The 25,793-nt window shown below is 35.4% G+C and overlaps 3 protein-coding genes across 4 annotated transcripts; all 3 read right to left on the reverse strand.

Moving 5' to 3' along the window:
• Positions 1 to 2,244: 2,244 nt before the first annotated feature.
• LOC126718033 (uncharacterized) lies at positions 2,245 to 3,345 on the reverse strand. The gene has a single exon (XM_050420057.1). It carries the CDS (start codon positions 3,178 to 3,180, stop codon positions 2,605 to 2,607), a length of 576 nt encoding a protein of 191 aa, XP_050276014.1. The 5' UTR covers positions 3,181 to 3,345; the 3' UTR covers positions 2,245 to 2,604.
• A 16,400-nt stretch (positions 3,346 to 19,745) lies between these two features.
• LOC126718035 (protein SRC2 homolog) lies at positions 19,746 to 21,089 on the reverse strand. Its single transcript, XM_050420058.1, has one exon. It carries the CDS (start codon positions 20,978 to 20,980, stop codon positions 20,132 to 20,134), a length of 849 nt encoding a protein of 282 aa, XP_050276015.1. The 5' UTR covers positions 20,981 to 21,089; the 3' UTR covers positions 19,746 to 20,131.
• An 830-nt stretch (positions 21,090 to 21,919) lies between these two features.
• LOC126718036 (probable 3-beta-hydroxysteroid-Delta(8),Delta(7)-isomerase) lies at positions 21,920 to 25,587 on the reverse strand. 2 transcript variants are annotated; one of them, XM_050420059.1, is made up of 5 exons: positions 25,423 to 25,587; positions 24,820 to 24,983; positions 23,086 to 23,232; positions 22,888 to 22,996; positions 21,920 to 22,454 (listed from the first exon to the last, which is right to left on the reverse strand). In XM_050420059.1, the coding sequence occupies exons 2-5, from the start codon at positions 24,971 to 24,973 to the stop codon at positions 22,190 to 22,192; spliced, it is 675 nt and encodes a 224-aa protein (XP_050276016.1). In that variant the 5' UTR covers positions 24,974 to 24,983; positions 25,423 to 25,587; the 3' UTR covers positions 21,920 to 22,189. The 2 variants fall into 2 exon arrangements, with proteins under 2 accessions (XP_050276016.1, XP_050276017.1); XM_050420060.1 differs by having other exon boundaries at positions 24,820 to 24,978; positions 25,423 to 25,564.
• Positions 25,588 to 25,793: the final 206 nt, after the last annotated feature.

Below are 25,793 nucleotides of genomic sequence, written 5' to 3' on the forward strand. Positions count from 1 at the left end.
TGGCTGCTACGTTATATACTTAAATTTCATAACATTTTTTTTTCTTTCTTAAATTTAGGTTTTAGAAAAGAAAAAAAATCATGTATTCTTTTGAAAATTTTAGTTCTTTGATAGTACTGAAACGTAAATGTCTCTTAAAAAAGACCATAGTGATGGAGGGAGGATTTATTTGTTTTTTTTTTTTTTTTTTTTTTTTTTTTTTTTTTTTTTTTTTTAAAAATTATAATAATGAATTGTGGGGGGTATAAAACCGGGAAGCCCATGTCAACGTCTGTGTTGGGCCCAAGGCCCGATCCAAGGAAGGCCCACCCCTTGGCCATGGGAAGGATCCTCCTCGGCCATGGGAAGGACCCTCCTCGGCCATAAATGTAGCCGAGGGCAAAGGGAGCAACTCGGTCCTGGTGATGACATTCTGGGTCATTTCACCGAACATGAAAAGTACTAAAACGACAAAGAACAAGGGAAAGGCTGCCCTTACTGCAATTAAGTACTCTACACCTGACAAATAAATTATAAAAATTATTTATAATTTTTTTTTATTTATAAAAATTATAATAATGAATTGTGGGGGGTATAAAACCGGGAAGCCCATGTCAATGTCTGTGTTGGGCCCAAGGCCCGATCCAAGGAAGGCCCACCCCTTGGCCATGGGAAGGATCCTCCTCGGCCATGGGAAGGACCCTCCTCGGCCATAAATGTAGCCGAGGGCAAAGGGAGCAACTCGGTCCTGGTGATGACATTCCGGGTCATTTCACCGAACATGAAAAGTACTAAAACGACAAAGAACAAGGGAAAGGCTGCCCTTACTGCAATTAAGTACTCTACACCTGACAGAGCCATGCTTTTCAGTTTTTACAACCACCCCCAACCACTTTGGGTATGGGCTGATGGGACAAGTACCAGCCTTATAAAGCTGAACCTGCACGTGAACGTTGGGAGGAGGGAAAAAGCTAGTATAAAAGGAGGAAGAAGTAGTCTAGAAAGGGGGGACTAGGTCCAAGAACCGGAGCCATCCAGGCCGTGCCAAGGAGAAAGTCTTCTTGGATTAGCTCAGTTCACCTCTGTGTGATCATCATGAACACCATGCCTACCGACTGTCCGTTCACCAAGACCTAGCCTTTTAGCCCACTCTCTACAAATTCATTGTATTGGGCCCGTTGGTCCAAGATCCCACCCACCGTGTGGTATTGGGCTGAAAAACGAGACCCTACATGAATCATTTAATAATAATAAAAACATGTAGTAAATTGTTGAGATGTAAAATACTAAAAAAGGTTTCAAGGATATTGTAATAAAATTTGTAGTAATTTTAACATTTTCTAACACTATAAAGTTAAAATATTTTTGTTTGGAAAATTTTAAAATATGTTAAAAATTTCATTACATCTATACAAACTAACGTGACAAAGAATGTAATTGGTGCGAAGAGCTTTATAACTTAACTGATTAGTATTTTCTAGTGTTTTTAATAAAAATATCCATAATTTATTGAATTATTAAAAATAGAATATGATTAGTAGATTTAAACAACATTATAAATGAATGTTGTTATTATTATTATTTTTATTTTTATTTTTTGATAAAATATAAATGAATGTTATTGGTTACACATCAGCTGTAAAGGTTACTTACTAATTTGCATCCTTCATATTAAGCTTTTTGTTTTTTAACTTCAACTTTACTTAAAGTAATGTTATAGTAACACACTTCGACGTGGACATTACCGAAAGAGTTTGTAAAGACGCGTCGTCTTCTAAATACAAAAGTTGTCTCAACAAAAGCCTTAAAACATATTTTAAATATTTTTGAACTTTTACAGCGAGCAACAGCTCATGTATAGTTTTTATGGCCTGACACTTTCCTTTATCGTTTTAAATTGATCTGTTCCACTTTCACCTACGTCATTTTTTTTTTCTATTTAAATTTACTAAAATTTTGAAAATAAATAATAAACACATGACGTATGATTTTCTTTTTTGTTGAGAAAATGACATTTTTGAAGGAGTATAAATTGGAAGGGACATAAGATTCTAGTTCCTATCATATGGTCATAGCATAAAAGTTAATAACAACGATGTCAATATGTCACTAACCAATGTTGCTAATCATTGTTTCAGAGCCTTTTATTGTTGAGAACTAAGAGAAGATCATCAATATATAAATTAAAAACTAAATATAAAGAGGTAAAAGAAAAGAAAAGAAAAGAAAAGAAAGAGAAATGAATTGACTGGATCCTTCCTCAAATGTTATAGCCATGAAAACAAACAGATCTGGCTGGCTAAATTAAGCTTTTATTCCACATCAAAAATATACACTAGTGTTAAAGAGTGTTACAACCTCATATGTCAAAGTACCCATAACAATCCAAAGAGACCCAAGAACTGTAGAAGCTAAAGAAGAAGATATAAACTGATACATATAAAACTTTTGATAGAAAACAGGCTATGGACCGAATCGAAGTAAAAGAAAGACAGCCCATATACATATCGCTCTTTTCTTGATCGAGCTGGCTAGCATTGATCATCAAAGATTTCATGTTGTGGTTATAAACGTTATGACATAATGGCAGCAGGTTCACCTTTCCCTATTCTTGAGTATTGATCTTCAAAGACTTCTCTCAAGCATCTCTTGGTACCTTTTGAACGAGTCCAGCTTTTGCATGCGCATCTGTTTATGGAACCTCAAAATGAACAAGTCCGCAACATGATCGATCTCATCTTCCAGATTAAAATTCTCACCTTCCTCCCTGGCATTCCTTACCAGATCAATAATGGACCCACCCTGATCCTCAAACTCGAGATCCTCTTCATCAAACAACGAGTGCCTGAGATCTGGGTACTTATCATCATCGTCATCATCATCATCAGCCTCGGCCTTCTCGATCAGCTGGGTGTGACTCGAGCTCGCTTGCGACTTGTTTCTCATGGCGTTGTAGAGAACTATGGCCATGCTTTGCTCACCTATCTCGTCGTTGTTTTCTTTGTCATTCTGTCCAAGAAGTCTATGGATCTTGTGGGAGAGTGAATCCATTATAACCTTCTTTTGCTTCAACAAGGAGAACATTATAAGGCGAGCTTTGAATGCGCTTGTTTTGTTCTTGATAGCTATTGACTTGGCTTTAGCTATAGAACTCAACGCAGCCATAATCTGTTTGATGATAACAGAAGCCTTGTTCTTCATTTTTCTAATTAATTAAGCTTAAGACGAGGGTCAAAGAAACCCACGAAATTAAGAATAATAAAACCGATTGAAACAAAAATGGAGGATATTATCAAAGAAAGCTCAAGCTCATCAAGTTGTGAGTACTAGAGAGGGTTGTAAAAGCTACGTTAGCATGAAGGAATAATGAAGCCTTTGATGGGGTTTATATAGAATACAAAAGCTGCTGCTTTTGTTTGCGTGAGTCAGTGAGTGGAGTAATAGTGCGTGATGAAATGGAGCAAACTAAACAAAAAGCTTCAAAGGGCAGCAATCTCCTTTTACTAACACACGTGGTATAAGCCTAATATTGGAGAAGTTATATCCTGTTTCCGTTGTATTGGATATAAACCACAAAAATATATATATATATATATATATATATATATATTTTTTTTTTTTTTCAAAACGGAAAAGAAAGGGATTTGCAAGTGTGGTTTATGCATCCGCGCCACTTAATCTCCCGTATTGCGGTATGCAATGAGATGACGTGAATATATTAACTAATGGGGCTTACTACTACACTTAAACTTTTGTATTGCATTATGACATGAGACTATATTAATATATTAATAAGGTTTACTACTACTTAATCTTACAATTTTCGAACTCGCTGATATAATGATCACAAAAGGTTTCTTTCTTCTCAAAAAAACAAAAAAATTGCAAGAGCTTTCTTCCACTAGGCTTGCTCCCTGGTGTTCCCAAACACTTTCTCTAATCCTTTGGAGAAAGTAAGTAAAAATGTGGGTGCACCACTACCCACTATAAATATATTCATTGTTAAATACTAAAAAAATACATACATACACACACACATATATATATATGTAGAGACACGATTCTCAAACGGCCCAACAATGACGTTGGGCTCGCACGTGGAGGATCCCTCACAATAAGATTTGTAGAGAGTGGGCTTGAAAGGCTAGCGTTTGGTCACAGGGCGTTGGTCCAAACCGGACTTTAGGGAAACTTAGGTAAGAGAGGACTACAGTCAAGATATCCAAGCCCTCCAGCTTCATAACCTGAGAAATTGGACTCCTCGGATCCTGTCCGAGGAGCACGAATGCCTTTCCCCGGTTACCCGGCGGTGGGATTTTTTGAGGTGGCGTCCATATATTGTCTGGGCATTCTCATCCCTGGAGTTTTTCCTTCCAGGCCGGATGAGGATAGAGAAAGAGAGATCCCCCCCCTCATCTAATTTAGTTTTCCTTTCCTTTTATACTAGCCTACGTTTGCTGTCCCTCGTCCACGTGTAGGGTCAATTTTTTCAGGACTGATATTTGTCCCGTCAGTCTAATCCCAGAATTGTTGGGAATGGTTAATAAAGCCTAAAAATCCGGTTCTGTTAGGTGCAGAGTCTTATTAGTGAAGGGTATTAAGAACAACTTCCCTGAGATATTTTCTGATCTTTAAAGTTTGCCCGTATACCACTTTCATCAATGAGACTTTGGGTCTGCCGAGGACCAAGCTGTCCTCGGCTGTATCCCTGGGCCATTTTGAGCTTCTTATCTTTGAGCTTGGGCCATGGCCTTCTTTGGCTTAGGCCTGTGGACTCCCCATAAGCAAGCGGGCCGGGCCCATAAATTATTGGGCCCCACAATAGCCCCTCAAAACCCTGCTGTCCAACATCTTGGTTGGAAAGGTGGGTTTTGATAATACCGAGCCTTTATTGTGGCTCATTTAATTCAGCCCTTGATCGACGTTGGCGACTCTTCACCTCCCCAGGGAATGCGCCGGTCTACAAGACGTTTCCCTCAATTTACGCGCGATGCGTTTATGCCGTTTGGCTATCCGAAGCATGCCTTTAATATTCTTCTTTTACGAGACCTCCCAAATTCAACGGTTTTGATGGTGTGGGGGAATGAAACGGGCGTATTTATGTTTGCAGATCTCCTTGGAGATCTGCACACATTAAGTACTCTGCTCTTCGTCCTCTATATAAAGAGAGAAGACAAAGGCTGATTTTCTCATACCTGAGTCCCTCAGATTCCTCCCAGAGTTCGCTTCTTCTCTCTGGTTATACCTTATCCGATAATACGTTCAGCACAGTTGTCAGCCATGAATAAACCATTCCATTCCCAAAAACACCATGTCTTAATAAAGCTTGAGATGGCTCGGTCAGGGCAAGAATGGCGGAGACTCAAGATTTGTCTCCCCTTCCTTTTAGCCAAAATCCGAAGCAGGGACTCGTCACATCTCACTTTCGGTGTGACCGAGTCAAAAACATCCATTATCACCACCATCCGCTCTCTCATGAGCATATCTAACATGGCACCAGTGTGTTAGGAGTCAGAACTGGGGCAGGGACTAAATGCCCCTGCTTCTTCCTGTCTTCGTTCACTGGTGCCACCCTTTGCCTCTCTTTCTTCCTTCTCACCTTTTCCCTCTTCTTCTCCTCCTTCTTACTCATGTCCTCCATCTTCTTCTTCCTTCGCGCTCCTTGATGACAAGAGCTTGCTGAAGTGCTTCCATGTGTTCCAATTCTTCTTCCTTCTCCTTCATCTTTTTCTAAAGAAGGTTCTTCTCTTGATATGAACAGTACTGAGGCAGAGATTGGAGAGACTTTGAAGGCGAGTTTAAAAGACATCTGACTGTTTACTTATCTGTATTGCGGATGCTATTGTTGCTTTGGCAATTCATTTTTGTATAGGCTTGTTTAAGCCCTTCTTTGTACGTTGTAGTAATTTTTCATATTAATAAAAGTTATTGTTATTCTACTTCGCATGTTCTGTTTATATGTTTTAATAAATTTGCGAGCACTGCTCGGCACAATAGTATAGCATTTGAATCAATGACAACTAAGGCCAAAATACTTGCTAATAAAAAGATGCCACCATAACTTTAATAAAATTATTCGACATGGCAATGCCGACCAGTGAGGAACGAGACTCACCTTAAAATTAGCTGAGATAAGGACTGAGTGTTTGATACAGTGTAAGAAGTAACCATCCGAGGACATGTCGCCCGCAAAATGATCAGTTTCCTTAGGCTAATGAACATTGGGTCGTTTCGCCATCTTCTTAACACATTGGCCTTAACCTTTTACAGTATTTTGAGTTGAGAACCTTCCCCATCCGAGTAGTTGGCTTCCCCAAAAAGGCTTGAGTCCGAGGACTTCGCAACGCCTGGGTTCTGTCTAAAACTTGTGTTTTTCTTTTCTTTTGCGTACTTGGTTTCCCCATAGGCTTGAGTCCGAGGACCATGCAAGTCCTTGGTTCTGTCCAAAACTTATGGTTTTTCTTTTGTGTACTTGGTTTCCCCATAGGCTTGAGTCCGAGGACCATGCAAGGCCTTGGTTCTGTCCAAAACTTATGGTTTTTCTTTTGTGTACTTGGTTTCCCCATAGGCTTGAGTCCGAGGACCATGCAAGGCCTTGGTTCTGTCCAAAACTTATGGTTTTTCTTTTGTGTACTTGGTTTCCCCATAGGCTTGAGTCCGAGGACCATGCAAGGCCTTGGTTCTGTCCAAAACTTATAAGATACCTTTTTTGTACTTGGTTTCCCCATAGGCTTGGGTCCGAGGACCATGCAAGGCCTTGGTTCTGTCCAAAACTTGTAAGATATCTTTTTTGTACTTGGTTTCCCCATAGGCTTGGGTCCGAGGACCATACAAGGCTTTGGTTCTGTCCAAAACTTGTAAGATTTCTTTTTTAAGTAATTTTTTCTCTATACTTATTTATTTTTCGAGGGTTAACCCCTAGGCCAGGGAGGGGAGAGTTGGCTTGAGGCCGGAAGCCCCTAGAGCTGCCCGCGCCGTTAGCAGTGCAAGGCGTAGCCCCTAGCAGAAGCTTATGTCAGAGCAACAACTGCACGTCACCGGAGATGGGAAAAACTCGCGAATCTCTGCTTGCTAGAGAGTTGACTCATGCGCCACCCGTGCCAACGCGCAAGCCTTCCCACAGACGGCGCCAATTGTAGGGACACGATTCTCAAATGGCCCAACAATGACGTTGGGCTCGCACGTGGAGGATCCCTCACAATAAGATTTGTAGAGAGTGGGCTTGAAAGGCTAGCGTTTGGTCACAGGGCGTTGGTCCAAACCGGACTTTAGGGAAACTTAGGTAAGAGAGGACTACAGTCAAGATATCCAAGCCCTACAGCTTCATAACCTGAGAAATTGGACTCCTCGGATCCTGTCCGAGGAGCACGAATGCCTTTCCCCGGTTACCCGGCGGCGGGATTTTTTGAGGTGGCGTCCATATATTGTCTGGGCATTCTCATCCCTGGAGTTTTTCCTTCCAGGCCGGATGGGGATAGAGAAAGAGAGATCCCCCCCCTCATCTAATTTAGTTTTCCTTTCCTTTTATACTAGCCTACGTTTGCTGTCCCTCGTCCACGTGTAGGGTCAACATTTTCAGGACTGATATTTGTCCCGTCAGTCTAATCCCAGAATTGTTGGGAATGGTTAATAAAGCCTAAAAATCCGGTTCTGTTAGGTGCAGAGTCTTATCAGTGAAGGGTATTAAGGACAACTTCCCTGAGATATTTTCTGATCTTTAAAGTTTGCCCGTATACCACTTTCATCAATGAGACTTTGGGTCTGCCGAGGACCAAGCTGTCCTCGGCTGTATCCCTGGGCCATTTTGAGCTTCTTATCTTTGAGCTTGGGCCATGGCCTTCTTCGGCTTAGGCCTGTGGACTCCCCATAAGCAAGCGGGCCAGGCCCATAAATTATTGGGCCCCACAATATATATATATATATATATATTATTGAATGACTTAATATCCTGATAGTAGCAAATTGAAAGGCAAGCATACTTAATTTGCTCTTTGAAAAATACAAGAAATTTTACTTTGGCATTGAAAAGTGATAATGCATTCTTTAACACAATTTATAATTAGGTTTGTTTTCCTATCCAATAAGTCTAGGGCATTGAAAATGTTACAGAATTTTTTACAACCCCTCATTTCTTTTGTGTTTGTGGTATGCCTAACTGAGTGAGTGAAAGTTCTATATGAACGACGGTGTAAAAAAACCAGTTGTTAATGTATTTATTTTAATGTAAGTTACAGAATTCTTTTCTATCATTTAATGTGATGAGAAGTACCGTTGAGAAAACAATTTAATTGACATGATATATGCTACACACAAGATTATCTGCATGGAATAGTCATGTGACGAAACTTAAGGTGTTTTTGCCTAAAACTTTTACTTTTAACTTATTTGTTTAGTCTCTCTCAAAAAAAAAAAAAAAAAAAACCTTACTTGTTTATATACTGATTTTAAAAACTTCATTTTTTTTTTTCTAGATACAATTATATTAGAACTAACTTTCAATAAAGAAACAAATTCCCCCAACCAAAGAATAAACAAATAAGTTTAATTACAATAAAAAATTAAATTAAAAAATGCACTCTAAATTCTAAAAGTCTCTTCAAAAATCTCCAAACGCAAAATTGTGTGGAGAGTTAGTCAATACTACTTCCATTGATCGACAAAATTGTTGCTGGTACAAGGAAAAATAAATAAATAAAGAGATAAGAGCTAGTCAATATTACTTCCATTTACCATATCAACCATCACATAAGAAATTACATTTTAAACCCTAAATTTTGTGGGGATTTTAAATTAAACTCTATAGTTTATAAGTTAGATCATGTAATTTGAGGGAAGTTTCAAACTAAACCTTTGATTTAAAATGTGTTTCAATTACTTTCAAACCATATGCGGATATGCCCTAAGGTCAATAATGATGGAGAGAAAGAAGAGAGAGTTTGAATTAAATGAAATACTTATGAAATTATTTATTTTAACTTAAAAGCCCTTAAACTATAATGTCTAATATTATAAATATAAAGGAACTTTAAAGTTTAAAACCTTCCTAAATTATAGTGTTTGAAATATATTTTTTTCAAAATAAAATTTCTCATTATGTTATTACTTGTACTAATAAAAATGCTTGATTATGATTACAGTGGTTACAATATAATTTTTTTCAAAACAAAAACTCTCATAAATCCTATTACTCATACTAATACCATTTAAACCATTTATGGGTTCTGTCGTCTTATTAAAAAAAAAGGAAATTATGTTTTATTCTTAAACTATACTCTATATTATATTTTGCACCATAAACTTTTAAATGCATGTTTTGCACCTTAAACTATAACTCTTATTATATATTTTGCACTCTAATGTTAAGCTTGTTGTTAGCTTGGACAGAAATTTAAAGTTTAAGATACAAAGTGTAATAAAAAATATAGTTTAGAATAGTAAAATATAATTTTTTTTTTAAGGAGATTAAGAAGATGGATAATTAGGTTTTTTCATGTGGTGTCATATTTTTTTATCCAAGTTAATAATAAGTTTGATGTCGAGGTGCAAAATATAACAAAGATCATAGTTTAGGATGCAACATTCAAAAAGTTTGTGATGCAAAATGTAATTGAGTATATAATTTAGAGTGATAAAGTGTAATTTTTCAAAAAAAAAAAAAACTATAAATATGTTTCTAATAACTTTTTAATTTTAAAGAAGAAAATTAAAACTTCACGTAAAAAATTGTTTGCCTCTTGTTAAATAATACCACAAAGACAGATAAAAAGAATCTCCTGCGGTAGGCAGGGCACATTTATTTTTCCTTTTTCTATTTTAAAATAAATAAAAAAAGGGGTTCAAAAGGACTTTAGGCGGTGAAAGTTAAAGCCATTCAGAGTGATAGAAAAAGCATATGAGGATTCCTTGTCCCATTAGGTGGTTGTGTTATACTTACTCTATGAAAGAAACTTTAGAAAAAGTGAGTTCCAATTGGATACGGTAAATTTTATATTGATGAATAAGAGATTTGAAATTCAAACTCTTTTATACTGAAAATTAATTAGTATCCCTTTAAAAAAAAAAAATTAGTATCTTAGGTATGATGATAAAAAACAGTTTTCATGAAACAGATGCTAGAGAATGAAATTCTTTTGTATTTATAAAAAACTATATTTAAAATTTTGTTTTACAAAACATGCATTAAATTTAAGGTTAAATTATAAATTGCACTGAAATGAATAAATCGAGGGTTACAAGAATGAATTTAATTTTAGGTAAAATTAGATAATACAGTTTGTGGTGTAGACATACGTAGCGTAACTATAATCACGTTTGCTTCAAACACAAATCATTTATCTCACTTTTGGTGCTCTGCTTTGTACTCTACTAATTACAATTTGACATATGTTTTATATATTATTTTTTATTATACGCTTTGGTTATTTCATAAAGAAATTAGAAATTAAAAAAAAAAATAGCAAATTGTGACTTATAGAGTATAAAGTGAAACACAAAAACTGAGATAAAAAATTTGTATTCGCTTTGCTTCCATTTCTTTTTTTGGAAAGGATATTTCATTTCATCAGACATTTTGAAAATAAAAAAATTCATCTAGTTATAATATATCATTCTTTTATGTCCTTCCTTTCTGTAAATGTAATTTATTCTTTTATTCAAAAAGGAAAGTGGTATTCCAATTCTACCAAAGTATTGCCGTTCCATTTTCATTTTGCATTGTTATTGTTTCAATTATTTAGTACACAAAATTTGGTTATGAATTTGGCTGTACCTAATTGCTCCACTAAAAACATTAACATGGATAAATATTTTAAAATTTTAATTGTTGGATTGCATATTTTTTTTGTTCTTAACACGCATGTTAAATTTCTTACCAATCATTAGGTGTTATTAACTATTCGATCCAATAACTTATTTTTATGCATAATTTTATACTATAAAAACTTGAAATTTAAATATTTGATAGTTGACCTAGCTATTAATCTTTGATCATCTGAAATTTTTGCAAATATAGAGGAGATAAGGAAAAAAATGTAATTTAATGGTAGATTTTACAAAATTCACATTCAATTAAAAGATATTGAGTGGAGTTGTAGTTATTGACTACAAATTAGTTTGTAGTCAAACGTTGTCCTTATTTAATATACTAATTAAAAAAAAGACAAAATTTAGTTACAAAATTAGTTGTAAGTTGTAACTTAAGGTTATAACTTCCTTTAAAAAAATTAACATTACTACATATTTTGAAAATCAAATCGTTGAATTGTATATTCTTTAGCTTTTAATACATATGTCAAATTTTGTGTAAATCGAATATTATTTACTATATGATCTATAAGTTTATATTTTATGCATAATATTAAACTACAAAAACTTGCAATTTAAACAATTTATTGATGACATAGCTATTGATATTTAATTTTTTTAAAACTTTTGCAAGTATGAAAGATAAAAAAATTAACATTATTACATATTTTGAAAATCAAACCGTTGGATTGTATATTCTTTAGTTTTTAATACATATGTCAAATTTTGTGTAAATCGGATATTATTTACTATATGATTTATAAGTTTATATTTTATGCACAATATTAAACTACAAAAACTTGCAATTTAAATAATTTATTGATGACATAGCTATTGATATTTAATTTTTTAAAACTTTTGCAAGTATGAAAGATATAAACAGAAAATGTAATCCAATAATAGATTTGTCGAAATTTACATCCATTAAAATGATATTAAGTAAGGTTGTAGCCTTAGATTAGGTATAACCAATTTTGTAGCTAAATTAATGTTGTCCTAAAAAAATTAATAAAGAAAATGATTGTAATTTGAAAGAAATATCTTACAACACAACTTCATCAATCAACATATTTACAATTTTTACCAAAAAAAAAAAAAAAAAAAAAACAATAGCAGCGAGGAAGAGACATTAGTATTATATAACATCAACATGAGACTTCAATGTACCGATTTGGCATAAACATGGTTCGAGAAATCAAAACGAGTGGCTAGGTTTAGACCAAGTTCCATTATTGAGTTAACAGTTTCCATCTCAAAACGATAGCTATTTCGAACCTTGTCAACTATTAAAGGAATACCTACTGAGCAGGCATTTAGGAAATACATGATGCATCTTGTAAATGTTAGTCATTCATGCAGAAGTACTAGTATCATACAAAGTTCATTAATACAATAATACCATCAAGCTATCATATATATATATATATATATATTTATTTATAGAGATGATTGGTTTTGTTCCTAGCTAGCTAGAGCTAGGGATGAAAAATAAGATAAACGGCGCACATGCTTCTGATTATTGAAATGCCATGAAACCTTCGAAGATGTTTCTCAAAATGTCCCAGAACACAAAGGAAGCACCAAAGTTCCCAAAATAATCCTAAGGAACGTGCTCCCCAATTTTGACTGAGAGGGAATTATAAAAATAATAGGGCGTTGGGGGTGTTATAGGGGAAGAACCTAGCTAGATGGTAGTCTCACTTTTCTGAAACCATCACTGCTTGTTTGCAGCTTGGTCCTTTATGGGAAAGAGCGATTACCTGGAGAATGAATATCAAGCACAACTTTGTTTCTTCCTTTTTAAGGAAAGACTGAAACATCAGCCTTTTTTTTAGTTCACTCTTTTTTTCTTTTTTTTTTTTTTTTTGGGACAATTTTTTAGTTGTCACTTATAAAAGCATGATGGCTGGCTTTAGATTTACTTAAATTTAAAAAAAAAAAAAAAAAAAACCAGTGCATGTCCAAAAGTGTTTTAGGAAATGAATAGAGCCTGTCTATGAATAAAGCCTCCCTACTGCAGCCGCGAAGTTCACGTTTAAGACTTTGTTTAGTTGGGAAGGTAGAAAATGATATTTGTATTTTTAATTATTATGTATGTTTAGTAAAGACAATCAGAAAGTAGGAGAATAAAAATTAAATTACTTTTATGCCCTACTCATTAAAAGTAAAAAGAAAAAGTAAGGGTAATTTTGTAGACTATCATTACCATTTCCTCTCATCTTTTCTCTCCAATTTGGAGAATAAAAAAGTGGTGGGCCAAGGTGGAAAAATTAATCCACACCATTTTCTTTCATCCCTCTTACTCCAACCAAATAATAAAAAATCACATTTTTCTCTCCATATTCCTTCCCTCATTCTCCATTTTCTCTCTTTTCACCCCAAACAAACATTGGCTAAGGGAATTATGGCTTTTGTCATTTTAAAGGTTTTCTGAGTATCTTGATCATTTAAAAGGTTTTAGGAGGTATTTTTGTTATATTAAATGGTTTCAAGGGTATATTGACCATTTGAAGATTTTCAAAGCGAATTTTGGAGGTTTTGATAGCGTTTTGATAATTTTTGGGTATTTCTATCATCTTAGATGTTTTTTATGGAGTATTTTCATAATTGTCAAGGCTAAAGGAAGTATTTTAGTCATTTTGGAGTTTAAAACAGTATTTTGATCATTTTGGAAATTTAAGTGGTATTTTGATCATTTTGGACTATGTGGTATTTTGGTAATGTTAGAGTTTTTTTTTTTTTTTTTTTGGGGTTGGGGGGGGGGGGGGGGGGGTTGGGGGTTCTCTTGAAGTTGAGAATACTTAATGCTCCTATAAGGATGTAAAGCATTTTTAAAGATGGAGTTTTTCTTGGTCAATGGAAAATGATTAATTAAATTTGATAAAGTTTTTTAACCACCTAAATACTTGAAAATTAGGAAAATATTTTTTGGAAGATGTTTTATGCCAAAATAAACAAGACCTTAATAACATTTGAAAATTTCAGTTTAATTACCACTCCCTACTAGTTAATGGAAAATGATTTCCATTTGACAAAGTTTTTCAACGACTCTAAATGTCTAAAATTAGTTAGTAAACATTTTCCAAACTATACTTTATAGTTTACACAAAAACAAATGGGACCTTAATAGCAGATGAAAATTCTAGTTAATTTACCATTCCCTTAGAGCATCCACATTGGTGGAGGCACATTTTTAACTTTTTGGCATCACAAAAAGCCATTTTATCTATTTTAACTTTCCATTTTACAACACACCCAACATCAATGGTTTTTTTTTTTTAGCTACTTCATTTAAATATTATTTTTTTATTCTTCCTCATCTCTTTCTCTCTCTTCCTCTTCGTCTCTTTCTCTTCTCAAATACAAAACAAGCAACCTAGCAAACCCACAAAACACCCTCTACCACCACCATACCAACCAGCCACCCAAAACTCAAACTACCAACCACCACACCCAAAACCCAATCACACTCAACAACCACCCATTGCCACACCATGTACAACCCACTACCAAAAACCACCACAAAGTCCGATCAATGACATAAACCCATGGCCAAATCCAAGAAACCCACACCCAAAATCAATCACCACCACCAAACCCACGGCCAAACTCACAAAAACCACCACACAATCCAAGAAACCCACAGCCAAAATCCAATCAACCACCATAGACAAAATCCAAGAAACCCACACCCAAAATCAATCACCACCCCCAAACCCACGGCCAAACTCATTAAACTCACAGCCACAAAGAAGAAAGAAAGGTGAAGAAAGAAAAAAAGAAAGGGAGAAAGAGAGGCAAAGCAATAGAGAAGAAAGAAAAAAAAGAAAAAAAGTGGGAGAAGAAAGAATGTTGAGGTCCAAAATGTAGAAAGAAGCCAAACCTGTAAAAGTAAGAAAGATCCAGCCCACAGAAATGAGAAAAGGAAAAAGGCTTGGCCCTTAAAATGAAAAAGGAGAGCCTGACCTATAAAAAGAAGAAAAATAAGTCTTGGGCCTTAGAAAAGGAGGGATGAGGAAGGCTTGGCCCAAGGATGTAAGGAAGTCATGATACCTAAGAAAGTCCAAAGAAGTGAGTAGGATTTGGGCCTAGATTGTATAGGATCCACCAACCTCAGAGAGTAGATCGTTGAGAAAAGCTGGAAGACGCCAACTAGGACGTGGACAGCTTTGGAAATGACAAGCTCATGTAAAAAGGGGCACAAAGGGCGAAGGAGGTCTTGTCAATATCAGCTTTCTATGACCCAGAAGAGAGTGATAGAGATAGATGGTGATTTTCTGGGTTCTTTTTTTTCTACAATACCTAGGCCCAAATAGAAACAAGGATCCTGAGCTTGATATTTGTTATTTGGTGGACTGGGCTTGGTTCACCGCAGCTATGTTGAACTAATTACGAACCAAGTTGCACACAAAAAATAGGTCCTACAACACATACACATCCATACATACAAAATATATATGTATTGTACAGTAAGGAACAGTAAAGGAATAGTAAATAAGGAAAATAAGACGTCTGGATCCTCAGAATGATAAATAATGTTTCATTATTCCTTAGGTTTTTAGTACATTAGGTCATTTCTCTACTAGGATATGTCACAAGATCCAAATAAGTTCAAAAGTCACAGACTTAGATAGCTCTTTCTAGGCTTCTAAGACATGTGAGGTTTGAATCCTTTTGAATCCAAGTGCATCCTCTAGTGTTTGTCTCAGGATTCCTCACAGTGTTTTCCCTCTTCTCTCTTTTTTTTGAATTCAAAAGGAGTTTTTCAAAGGATCTCTTTGCTCTGATTCACTATTGCTAAATGTTTTTTGCTGTTGGCCCCATCCCCTTTTATAGTGCCTTCTTAGGGTTTTTGGTGTACCATTGATTCCCTCCATTTGCTACCTTGGGTACCATAACTAATGTTGTGTCAGTAATATTGGTGGCTGGTCTCTTCCTTATTTCTTATTATTTTCCCCTTTTGAGGTTTCCTCCCCAAAAGTTTCCAGTTGACCTTCCTCTTTTTGGAGGTCCTAAGGGCTGACTTTCAATTTCCTTTTTCCAAGGCTTCTAAATGCTACTTTTCAGACCCACCATTTTGGCTGCTCCACCTTTTGTCATTTTCTCGACATGAGCAGATTCCTCTCAGGCTGAAAGATCCTCAGCCACCTTCCTTCATGGTCCACATTCCTGCATTCCCTGAGGTAACAGACTTCCTTTTTTGAAGTGTTGATTCCTAAGCCATCAGCTTTTTTTTGAACCATGGGCGGTTAATAAGACATATCCACCTTCGTTCTTTGTGTCCATGAGCATGCTCCCTTGGGTTATCCCAATCCCAATTGATTTCTTTTTGCATATCTTGAGGATCCTAGGCTTTTGGGAGTCCCAAGGCATCCTGGTCTAGTTCCTTTCTAGGCTCCCCAACAAATTTCCCTCACAAGGGCTAGGCTGAGCTTCCTTTTTCCTTTTCCTTTTCCTTTATTTTATAAGGCCCAAAACTTACTCATTAATGGTTTTGGACCCCTTCCTACTTATCTTAAGTGGATCTTGATTGGCAGATTTGGGCCTTGTCCCTTCTTTGAAGGCCCAAATAGGTTTTAAACTTTAATTTTGTAATGTTTTGAGCCTTGACGCAATGCTTGTGATATTTTGGACCTCAACAACCACCACACAATTCGATCAATGACACAAACCCATGGCCAAAATCCAAGAAACCCACGGCCAAAATCCAATCAACCACCATAGACAAAATCCAAGAAACCCACACCCAAAATCAATCACCACCTCCAAACCTAAAACTCATAGCCACAAAGAAGAAAGAAAGGTGAAGAAAGAAAAAAAGAAAGGGAGAAAGAGAGGCAAAGCAATAGAGAAGAAAGAAAAAAAGAAAAAAGTGGGAGAAGAAAGAATGTTGAGGTCCAAAATGTAGAAAGAAGCCAAACCCGTAAAAGCAAGAAAGATCCAGCCCACAGAAATGAGAAAAGGAAAAAAGCTTGGCCCTTAAAATGAAAAAGGAAAGTCTGACCTATAAGAAGAAGAAAAATAAGTCTTGGGCCTTAGAAAAGGAGGGATGAGGAAGGCTTGGACCAAGGATGTAAGGAAGTCATGATACCTAAGAAAGTCTAAAGAAGAGCATTGGACCCGGGTCCAGATTGCATAGGATTTGCCAGCCTCAGAGGGCAGATCCTTGAGAAAAGTTGGAAGACGCTAACCAGGACGTGGACAGCTTTGGAAATGACATGCTTATGTAAAAAGAGGCACAAAGGGTGAATGAGGTCTTGTCAATATCAGCTTCCTATGACCTAGAAGAGAGTGATAGAGACAGATGGTGATTTCGGGGCCAACACCTGTTAAAGGAACCTAGGACCTTGGGTAAGGCAGAACAAGTGAACCAAGAAGGAAGGTGGCTAGGAGCCTTTCTGGCCACACTATTAGCAAGAAGGAATTTGCCCCTATTTTAGGGAAAGAAACAAGTTATGAAGAGTCAACATCAAAATCTCAGAGCTTTGAGGTGTCCTTTTTAAGGCCTTGGGGAAAGAATGAGAAGTTTTGATCTTAGAGAAGAATTTAGACTTACTCAGAAAGGATCTTCCACTAGAGGAAAGTCAGCAGGTGGGCTTTCAACTATCAGTCACCAGGAAAGTGAAGTAAAAGACAAAAGGGGAAGAACCAGCCACCAATGTTTGACATAACACTGGTTCTAGTACCCAGAGCACCAAAGTGGTGGATTGTTGATTTGGAAGAATCTTCAAACAGCATTATAAACAGGGTAAAACCCAAGCCAAAAGGATTCATTCAGACATAAGCACTCAAGATACAAAGAAAGCACCAAAAAAGAGACTATAAGCACTCATTTATTATTATTATTATTTTTATAATATTTATATTTTACCACAATATTGCTGAATACTTTGAAACTTAATTTACTTAATTCATATATATATATATATATATGTAAGTTGTCATAGAATTAGTTTCCGAATATGGAGTGAAATTGTTCTACTAATTTAATTTCTGAGGTTGGAACAATCAAGATTTTTGGATATTTCTAGGAGACTTACATATTATATTATATGTAAACTTTATTTTTTAAATTGATTAAATGATTTTGAATTTTATCCTAAAATTTCAAAAATTTAAGCAACCTCCCAAACACTTCCTTAACTACTCAATTTTCAAAACCAAATAGCTACACACAAATCTCAAACACCCATTTCATTATATCAACGAAACGAAGTGATAAAATAAAGAAAAATTTGTTAAAAACATTTCCATTTATAAATATTTAATTGCCTTTAGCTAGACTTCCATATAAAAAATAAAAAAATAACACAAAAAATACTCTAAAATCATCATTGACTTTCACTTTTATCGTCATAGCTCATATCGATATTGCACTAAATAGTAATAAAAACTACAAAGAAACCTAAAAGTCATGAATTCTAAAAAAAAAAAAAAAAAACAACTAAGCTCATCAATAATCAATTAGAATGTTTCTTTCTATTTCTATCTAGTTCTAAAACAAAATACAACAATAACTTTCCCACACCAAAACCTAAAGATCCAAAACCAATCACGTCCATTACACAACTCATAACATCTGACCTCGATATCAAAATAACAAGTCATCATCGTCACTCAATAAAAAAAAGCAAAGCCATCTTTCTTGGTTATAGCCAACTCATATGAGTTGAGATGGAATGATGAAATTGGAGCTAGGTAGGTGTCATTGAAAGGCTGAAGATATATTGCATCATTCTTAGTTAGGATGTATTTGAGGGGTAATTATTGGGTACTCTCAGAGTACTATAAATTGTGCCCTCCTTTCTCACCTAACTGTGGGTCCCACTAATTAAATTTATAATGGGTTTTACAATTCATGTGAGAAGGGGGAGTACGCATTTATAGTACTCCCGAAGTATTCAATAATTTTCCGTATTTGAGATGAGATGGCATGAATGGTTGTAGGCATGTATACATAAAGGAGTAGAATTGCAAGAGGTTTTTAGCTTGAAACATTGAACCAAATAAAATGAATACTCTTACAAAGAATCATTATTCTTTAATAAGAAAAGTATTGAAACATTGAACAAAAGAAACCGAAAGTCTCTATTTTTTAGTTCTTATCCTGTGGCTTTAAAAATTATTTCAATCATCTTTTCAAAGAGAGCACCACATTGCAGTAGTTCTCTCTCGTATAAGATCTCTACTTTTATATACATACATATATATTGATTTGTCTATTTTTTATGTGACACAATGGGTTACACATAGGTCCAGATTGGCGCAAGAAAATTCCTTTTGGTCAATTTCATTTGATTTTTCTTTCTCCAAAGAAAAAAAAATCACTTGATATTTATTTATCCTTTTGCAAATAGCAAAGTAAAACAAAATAGGAACGCAGTTTTTTTCAACATTTTTCAAGTCCCGACTCCCACCCTTAGTTCTAAACTTTCACTCAAAAAAAAGAAAAAGTCCCAACATTGGACTGGGTTTTACAATTACACTAGTATTCTAGAATTCCTATTTCAAAAGAGAGTATAGTATAGTCTTATAAACTAGTATTCTAGAATTTTGACCATCTGATGCTAATTTCTTTTACAAAACATTTTTCTACCGTAAAATGAATTTAAATTTTGACCAATTTTTTTTGCTAAACTAAATTTTGACCAATTGATTATGAACATAGTTTTCCTTCTATTTTGGGCAGGACAACAAATGAAGTCAATTATACACTTATAGTGCCGTATACGGCACAAAATTGGATTTTTCTTGAATGGGTAACGCAAAGGAAAATTCGATGGGTCTTGAAGTTGAAGGCTACGAGGTCAGCAAAAGAAATCAAGCTTTGTTTCCGAAATGAGAGTTTGCTTTCGTTATAGAAAGGTAATTCAACGTAGGACAGAGTTGGTATTTGCTCTCAACCACACAAAATTTCTGGCCTTGAGGCTTCCTTAATATTTTGATTTTTAAGGAACCTCATCTCAGAAAAGGGATTGCATTGATATCGACCTAGTATCATTGCAAACGGGATACAATATTTGATCATCAAAATAAAACCAGGCATTACAGCTAACAAGGATATTATAGGCTATAGCTAACAGCATAGTTCCCTACAAGTGCAAGGCGTGCAACTACACTAGTAACAACTTACAAGCCCCGATCACAACTTGTTAGATTGTGAGATTGTGAGTGATTTATGTAAAGTGGTGAGTCGCAAAAGCAGAAAATGTTTATCACTCACAATTGCACAAATCAACAAGTTGTGAAATTTGGTGTATGATTGGTTGTCCCTAGAATTATTCTGCAAGCCCACATGATAAGCACACTAGTAGTCCACAAAGCTACGAAGAGCTCCCATTCCCTACTCCTATCTTGGATGCATCATCTTCAACCTTCCCCAATTGTCCAACCCCTGAGTATCCACACAAGGTGTAAGTGTGTAACCATAACTCATTGACTCTGGCGTGTACCAGTATGTCCCCGGAATTCGAATAGACGGCATGGGATGATATGGGTGATAAGGCACTCCATGGTAGCCGGTAGGAGCTAAGTGTGGCATCAGTGATGGTGATCCTGGTATCCAATGGTTGAGCTTGGGGGAAGGGATGTTAATTGGAGGTGGAGGAGAAAGAACATCTTCCAATGAAGGATATCGTATATCCCTCGACTGATTCTGAACTTCCACGGTTGTTGGAGAATGAACTTTGTCACTAGCTTCAACAATCTTGGTTTTCCCATTTATCTTGTCACTAGCTTCAACAATCTTGGTTTTCCCATTTATCTTGTAAGAAAAATTCAAGACCCCAGTAGGCTTATTACTATCACAAGTTCGAACTTGGTAGCTGATAAACCTCACGGGTCCATTAAACTCATCAATCAAGTCCTTGAGAGGAACTTGGACTTGACCGATGGTTTTGTTTCCAAAAACGATACCTTCACTGCGAAGCTCAAATTTGAGGAGAAAATGATTGCAGTGATCACGATGTGAGATGTGTTTAAGATCAAAGTGCACGACATGATTCCACTCAGGATTCCCATCTCCAACTCTGTCCACTGGAGTTTTTTGACGCTGTAGATGTTGTTGCTCTTGGTTTTTCTTCACTTCATTATCATTGATAAGTGAAACGACAGCGTAGGCCGATAGCTTCCGGAAGAGATTGAAGGATATGAGATCTTTACACGAGATTACCTTCAATTCTATAGAGGTAAAATCCATGATTAATTTGGCTTGATCGAGCTTTGCACAAAGTTGAAGATGCTAAAACTATAAACAAACAAGGGTAAATAGCTAAAGAATCCAGATGGGGGGGGTGGGGATCTCAGCTATGTGAAGTGGGGCACACGCAAGATGCCGTGGGAAATATGCACCATTGACCACTTGGTAGTCTTGTACTAACGACAGTAACAGAACAAGACTGCACTCTAAAACTTGGGTGAAAGTCTAACACGAGTTTGAGCTTTCACACTAGTCTCTTTGAAAGATAAAAATGAAAAAGACCGATAGTCCAATACCGTTTCGCTATCTGCGAAGAGAGCCAAGTCAATGGTAGTTGTGGTCATGGCATCCTTTCTTTTCTGTAGAACATTCATCTGAGGGAAAGTAATGGATCTTTGACGAGATCCAATCTTCCAGATATAACATTTTTATTTTTATTTTTTTTGAGCATAAAATAAAATCATTACTGAAAAAGCTGGAAAGTTTCACAGCTTTAGAAGTCTTATAAAGAAAATGATACTTGATAACGCGCACATTGTCAGGTTATACTTAAAAATAATGGACTAAATTTTTTAGACTCGGTTTATTGTACTAGTTCTAACTTCTTATAGCACAGAATGCATGAGATAAACTCTCCAATTTAGATAAAAGAAAGCATTTCTTACATTTCTAAACATCAAGAGCATATACTGCAGTAACTGCACAGTACAACCATCCAAGGGTTTGGCACAATTATCCAAGGTTGAGAGTTAAGACGCACAAAAGAAGAGCTACCGAGATTCAGATCATAAAGTGGCACAAGTACAACTGATAGGGTTAATATCCATGTCTGCTGAGCTGCAAATAGATGCAACTGTCTGCGTTTGAAATTATAAGCACAATGAACCTAGAATTTCCAAGTTAAAATTAAGGGATTATGCATGCCACCAAGAACACCAATTAGATACAATCAATGAGTAAACTTGTAATTCGAAATATTGATAACGTAGCAAAACATTCACTAAAACAATCTTAGTGCAAGAAATTTGTAATTACTTGGAAAGTTGTGCTATCAAAAAAATGTCTATTTTGCTGACTGCAATCCTTGAGTCAATGTTTCTGATTCACCCGGGGTAAGTGCATCACTGAGAAAACTATTATATCAAAAGAAACTACAATTTCCATAATCAGAATTCTGAAACTTCAGGAATCAAGGAATTCAAAAACAACTCAACGGACTTTTGTCTTTTTCTGGCCTTGGACTTGGAATGCCGCACAAATCTTCTTCCAACAACGGATGGAAATGAGTGTGGGTATTACAACCCAGGAGGCATTTGCTCCAATATAGTATGCATAGTAGTAAAATGGGCTTGCAGCAAAGTTATCGCCTTCCAACCAAGAGGTTATGAAATATGCAGCAGTTCCATAGAGCTGGCCAAGAGAAATGGCAAACTGAAGTATATAGCTGTATGACTTTCCAGTAGCTACTGCATACCTGCCACGTGTCAGCAACCATGGCACAGGAAAAATGATGAGTGAATAGAAAAATTTGCAAATCAAACTTAAATTCAGACAGGAACAGAAATAGCAAGACTAGAAAGGAGAATCAAAATCCATTTCTTCCACTTCCATTCACTGATTCATTCATTTTGTTAAACTTATATAACATATTTCTAAATGGTTTTTCTACTTTTTCATTTCTACTCTTCTTACAGTAAGCCTGGAAAGTCAACAGTACCAGAAAGCATACACACACACACACACACAATAATCTGGTCTGGCAAGAGGGATAGGGATTGCATAGCACCTACTCTCCAAATATATGAGTAATGAACACCGATAGAAACTATGTAAAATTTCCAAATCGAGAATACAGACGAGCATAAATATTGATTCTTTTTGGAAGCATGATATACAGTAGGTCTTACACTGCTAAAAGGCTAGCTGGACCCTCCAACACTGCAGTTAGTCCTTCAACAGCAACAACTCCTGCATCCCTTGCTGCGTATCTCGAATCACCTTTGCTGTATTCTTTCCCTGTGGGTTTCAATTAATGATTATTGACAATTAGAGAACTAATAAACAGTTTGGGGGTGAGGCCATTTTAATTGCAAGGAGAAACTTACAAACTTCAGCCAGGTAACAAGCAGTTTTATCCTTATAAAATTCTGGAGAAAAAACAAAATAACCCTCAAGAATCATATGAGTGAGGCCTGTGAAAGCCCACCAGCACATGAGCCATCTTTCAGTCTTGGATCTTTTGGGTGATCCCCCTGGTTAAAGAAAAAAGGCATACTAATTCAATTAGGCTCCTAAAAGACAATACAAGTTGTCAATATACAAGAGATTTAAATTTTAATAATAAAAAAATTGAAACTAATACATACACCACAAAGAAATTAAATTATCAAGAACATCAACGTTCAAGACAATTCTTAAAAAATCAAAACTCAGCCATAGCTCCTTCTTCCTCTACCAGATTAAATTGTTAAGAAACAGAATCCAACTGATGATTGTCAACTAGACAGTGTTCAGAGGCCAGACCAGAGACATTCCTACATAATGTATTCTAAAAGAGCCTCTAAATATCAATCTCTTTTACAAATATAAATGGTTGTATTCATTCAAGGGTGTAATAGTCTAATGGCTTGCACACCCTTGTCTTAGTCCATTAAAAAAGCAAATGAAGTTCAAACTGTTGTTACTCTACTCGAAGTATAATGAGGGGCCAAAGCATGTAGAACCACTTGATAGTTCACAAAAATGTGGACTAACATGCATCGCATGTGAGATTTCCACTAAGACAGAGCATGGTGGAAATATAATTCAAACTTTTTAAGAGAACATCATTTATTATCTTGTCTGTCTTATAAAAATGTATAAGTTTACAAAACTACCCTTAAATAAATTTATCAGTTTTTTTTTTTTAAAAGAGTTATTCTTAATGAGGCAACTAAAAAGGTGCTCCAATTAGATTGATTTTTTAAAATATTTGTTAGTTTTCTTCTCAAATAGTTTTGAAAATAAAGTAGAGATATAATAGGAACATACGTAAATTAATGGCTTTTATTTTTAGAAACAGGACAATATTTTGGGACATTCCAAAATAAAATAGAAGACAAACAAACTGGGATGGAGGGAATATGTCATTAAAAACGAGTTTGGCTTACCTCAGTACTCTTTTCACTAGAATCTCATTTTGTTTTAATGAGAAACTGCCACATCATCCATTAACTAAATAAAAAGTAAAGATTAAAATCCACTACCACTTGTCATTGTATATTTAAAACAAAAGGACATGTCTAGTTAAAAAAATATTAGAGTTAAAGCCAAATCTATTAAAAACATTATCCTAAAAAAAAAATTTTAGCCAAACAATAAATTCTAGTGTGGACCCACCATTTTATGGATTGGAAAACAAAAAACTATATTTAAATACTCCTACCAAACATGCCCTTAATTATTAGTCACTTTAAAGCTGAGAATCCGATAACCCAAAATATTGTACTCCATCCAACATTTCCCACCTACTTTTTTCTTTTGCAAGCACTACATATGCATCGCTCATTGTTAGTTTGTTACTCAGTTCAAACATCAAACTGAGGCCTCTTATAATTGAAAAAGTACCAACTTATTTCGAAATTGGAACAATAATTTCAGTATTCAGGCAGGAAAAAACATACATCACAATGCTAAAAAAATTAGAAATCAGGATCTGTTTAAAACCTTCCAATTCTCTAATTTATCAAGATAGCAGAAAGTGGCTCTAAACATTATAGTAATCAGTGACACAAATCAATTCGGTATAAGTAAAAATTGAAATGAACTTTAAGTAAATGTAAGAGTAAAAGGAAGCAAACCGGAGAGGATGAAAATGGTGGAAACAACGAGCAAGGAAGAGACGGCATAGAAACCAACAATGGTGGACTGTGAGAGGACACCTGGCACGAAACCTGGCAACTTTAGATCTCTAGGTATGTATGGATGTTCCTCATGGCTCTGAGATCCCTCCATTTTCGCTTTCCTTTCAAAAATTTAAATATACACGAAAAATCATCAAGCCCAAGTGAAGTTTGAAGTGGCTGAAGCAAAACAATGGACAGGCTCATAGGAACCACATTATTTTTGTCTATAAATCTCCAAAATCCAAATTAACCATGACCCAACACAATAATAATAATAATTAAAAAAAAGAAAAACACGGGGGTCAACAGATATCAAATTCCAACGAAAATCACAACCTCTCCAACATTCCAAATCCAACCAACAACATAATAATATACAAAAAAAGCAAAGGAATGCAGAAGCAGAAAAAATACAAACACTTTGACAAATCCACACAGATCTGAACATGACTGACTCTTAAACGCAGAGCACCAAAGCTTAGACCCCACAAAATTTCCCAGACAAATCCAAATTTCAAAATGGCAAAATAAAATGTAAAGGCTTGGAAAGAGACATACCTAAGAGAACTCGAAGCCCTGTAAGGAGCAGAGAGAGAAGAGAGCTTACAGACCAAAGGACATGGGAGCTTATTTTCTACATCTAGTCTATATATAAAAAAGTCAATCCGCAGAGAGTTACAATAATTTTGGTTTATGCAATACGCGTGTACATTTGAGATAGCTTGTTTTTATTGATGTTTAAAACTTGTTGGTGAATTTGGAGGAGATAAAAAATAAAAGTTAATTGAAATTGTGCCGTGAAATTTATAAACAATACTAAAAAGTGTTGTAAGACATATAAATACTAGTAAAAATAAGAATAAGTCGGCAAAAATAATTGATCTCAAATGCATACCCCGGTTTTATTGGCTTTTTCCCTTATTTTTATT

The sequence above is a fragment of the Quercus robur genome, chromosome 3 (assembly GCF_932294415.1).
Source record: "Quercus robur chromosome 3, dhQueRobu3.1, whole genome shotgun sequence".
Classification (NCBI taxonomy): Eukaryota; Viridiplantae; Streptophyta; class Magnoliopsida; order Fagales; family Fagaceae; genus Quercus; species Quercus robur.

Excerpts from the sequence above, each read along its gene's own strand:
- LOC126718035 (XM_050420058.1), bottom strand. The coding sequence starts at position 20,980 with ATGGATTTTACCTCTATAGAATTGAAGGTAATCTCGTGTAAAGATCTC.
- LOC126718033 (XM_050420057.1), bottom strand. The coding sequence starts at position 3,180 with ATGAAGAACAAGGCTTCTGTTATCATCAAACAGATTATGGCTGCGTTG.
- LOC126718036 (XM_050420059.1), bottom strand. The coding sequence starts at position 24,973 with ATGGAGGGATCTCAGAGCCATGAGGAACATCCATACATACCTAGAGAT. Across the intron at positions 23,233-24,819 it reads CACCATTTTCATCCTCTCCG|GGGGATCACCCAAAAGATCC; the intron begins GTTTGCTTCCTT and ends TTCTTTAACCAG. Across the intron at positions 22,455-22,887 it reads CCAGCTAGCCTTTTAGCAGT|GTATGCAGTAGCTACTGGAA; the intron begins GTAAGACCTACT and ends GACACGTGGCAG.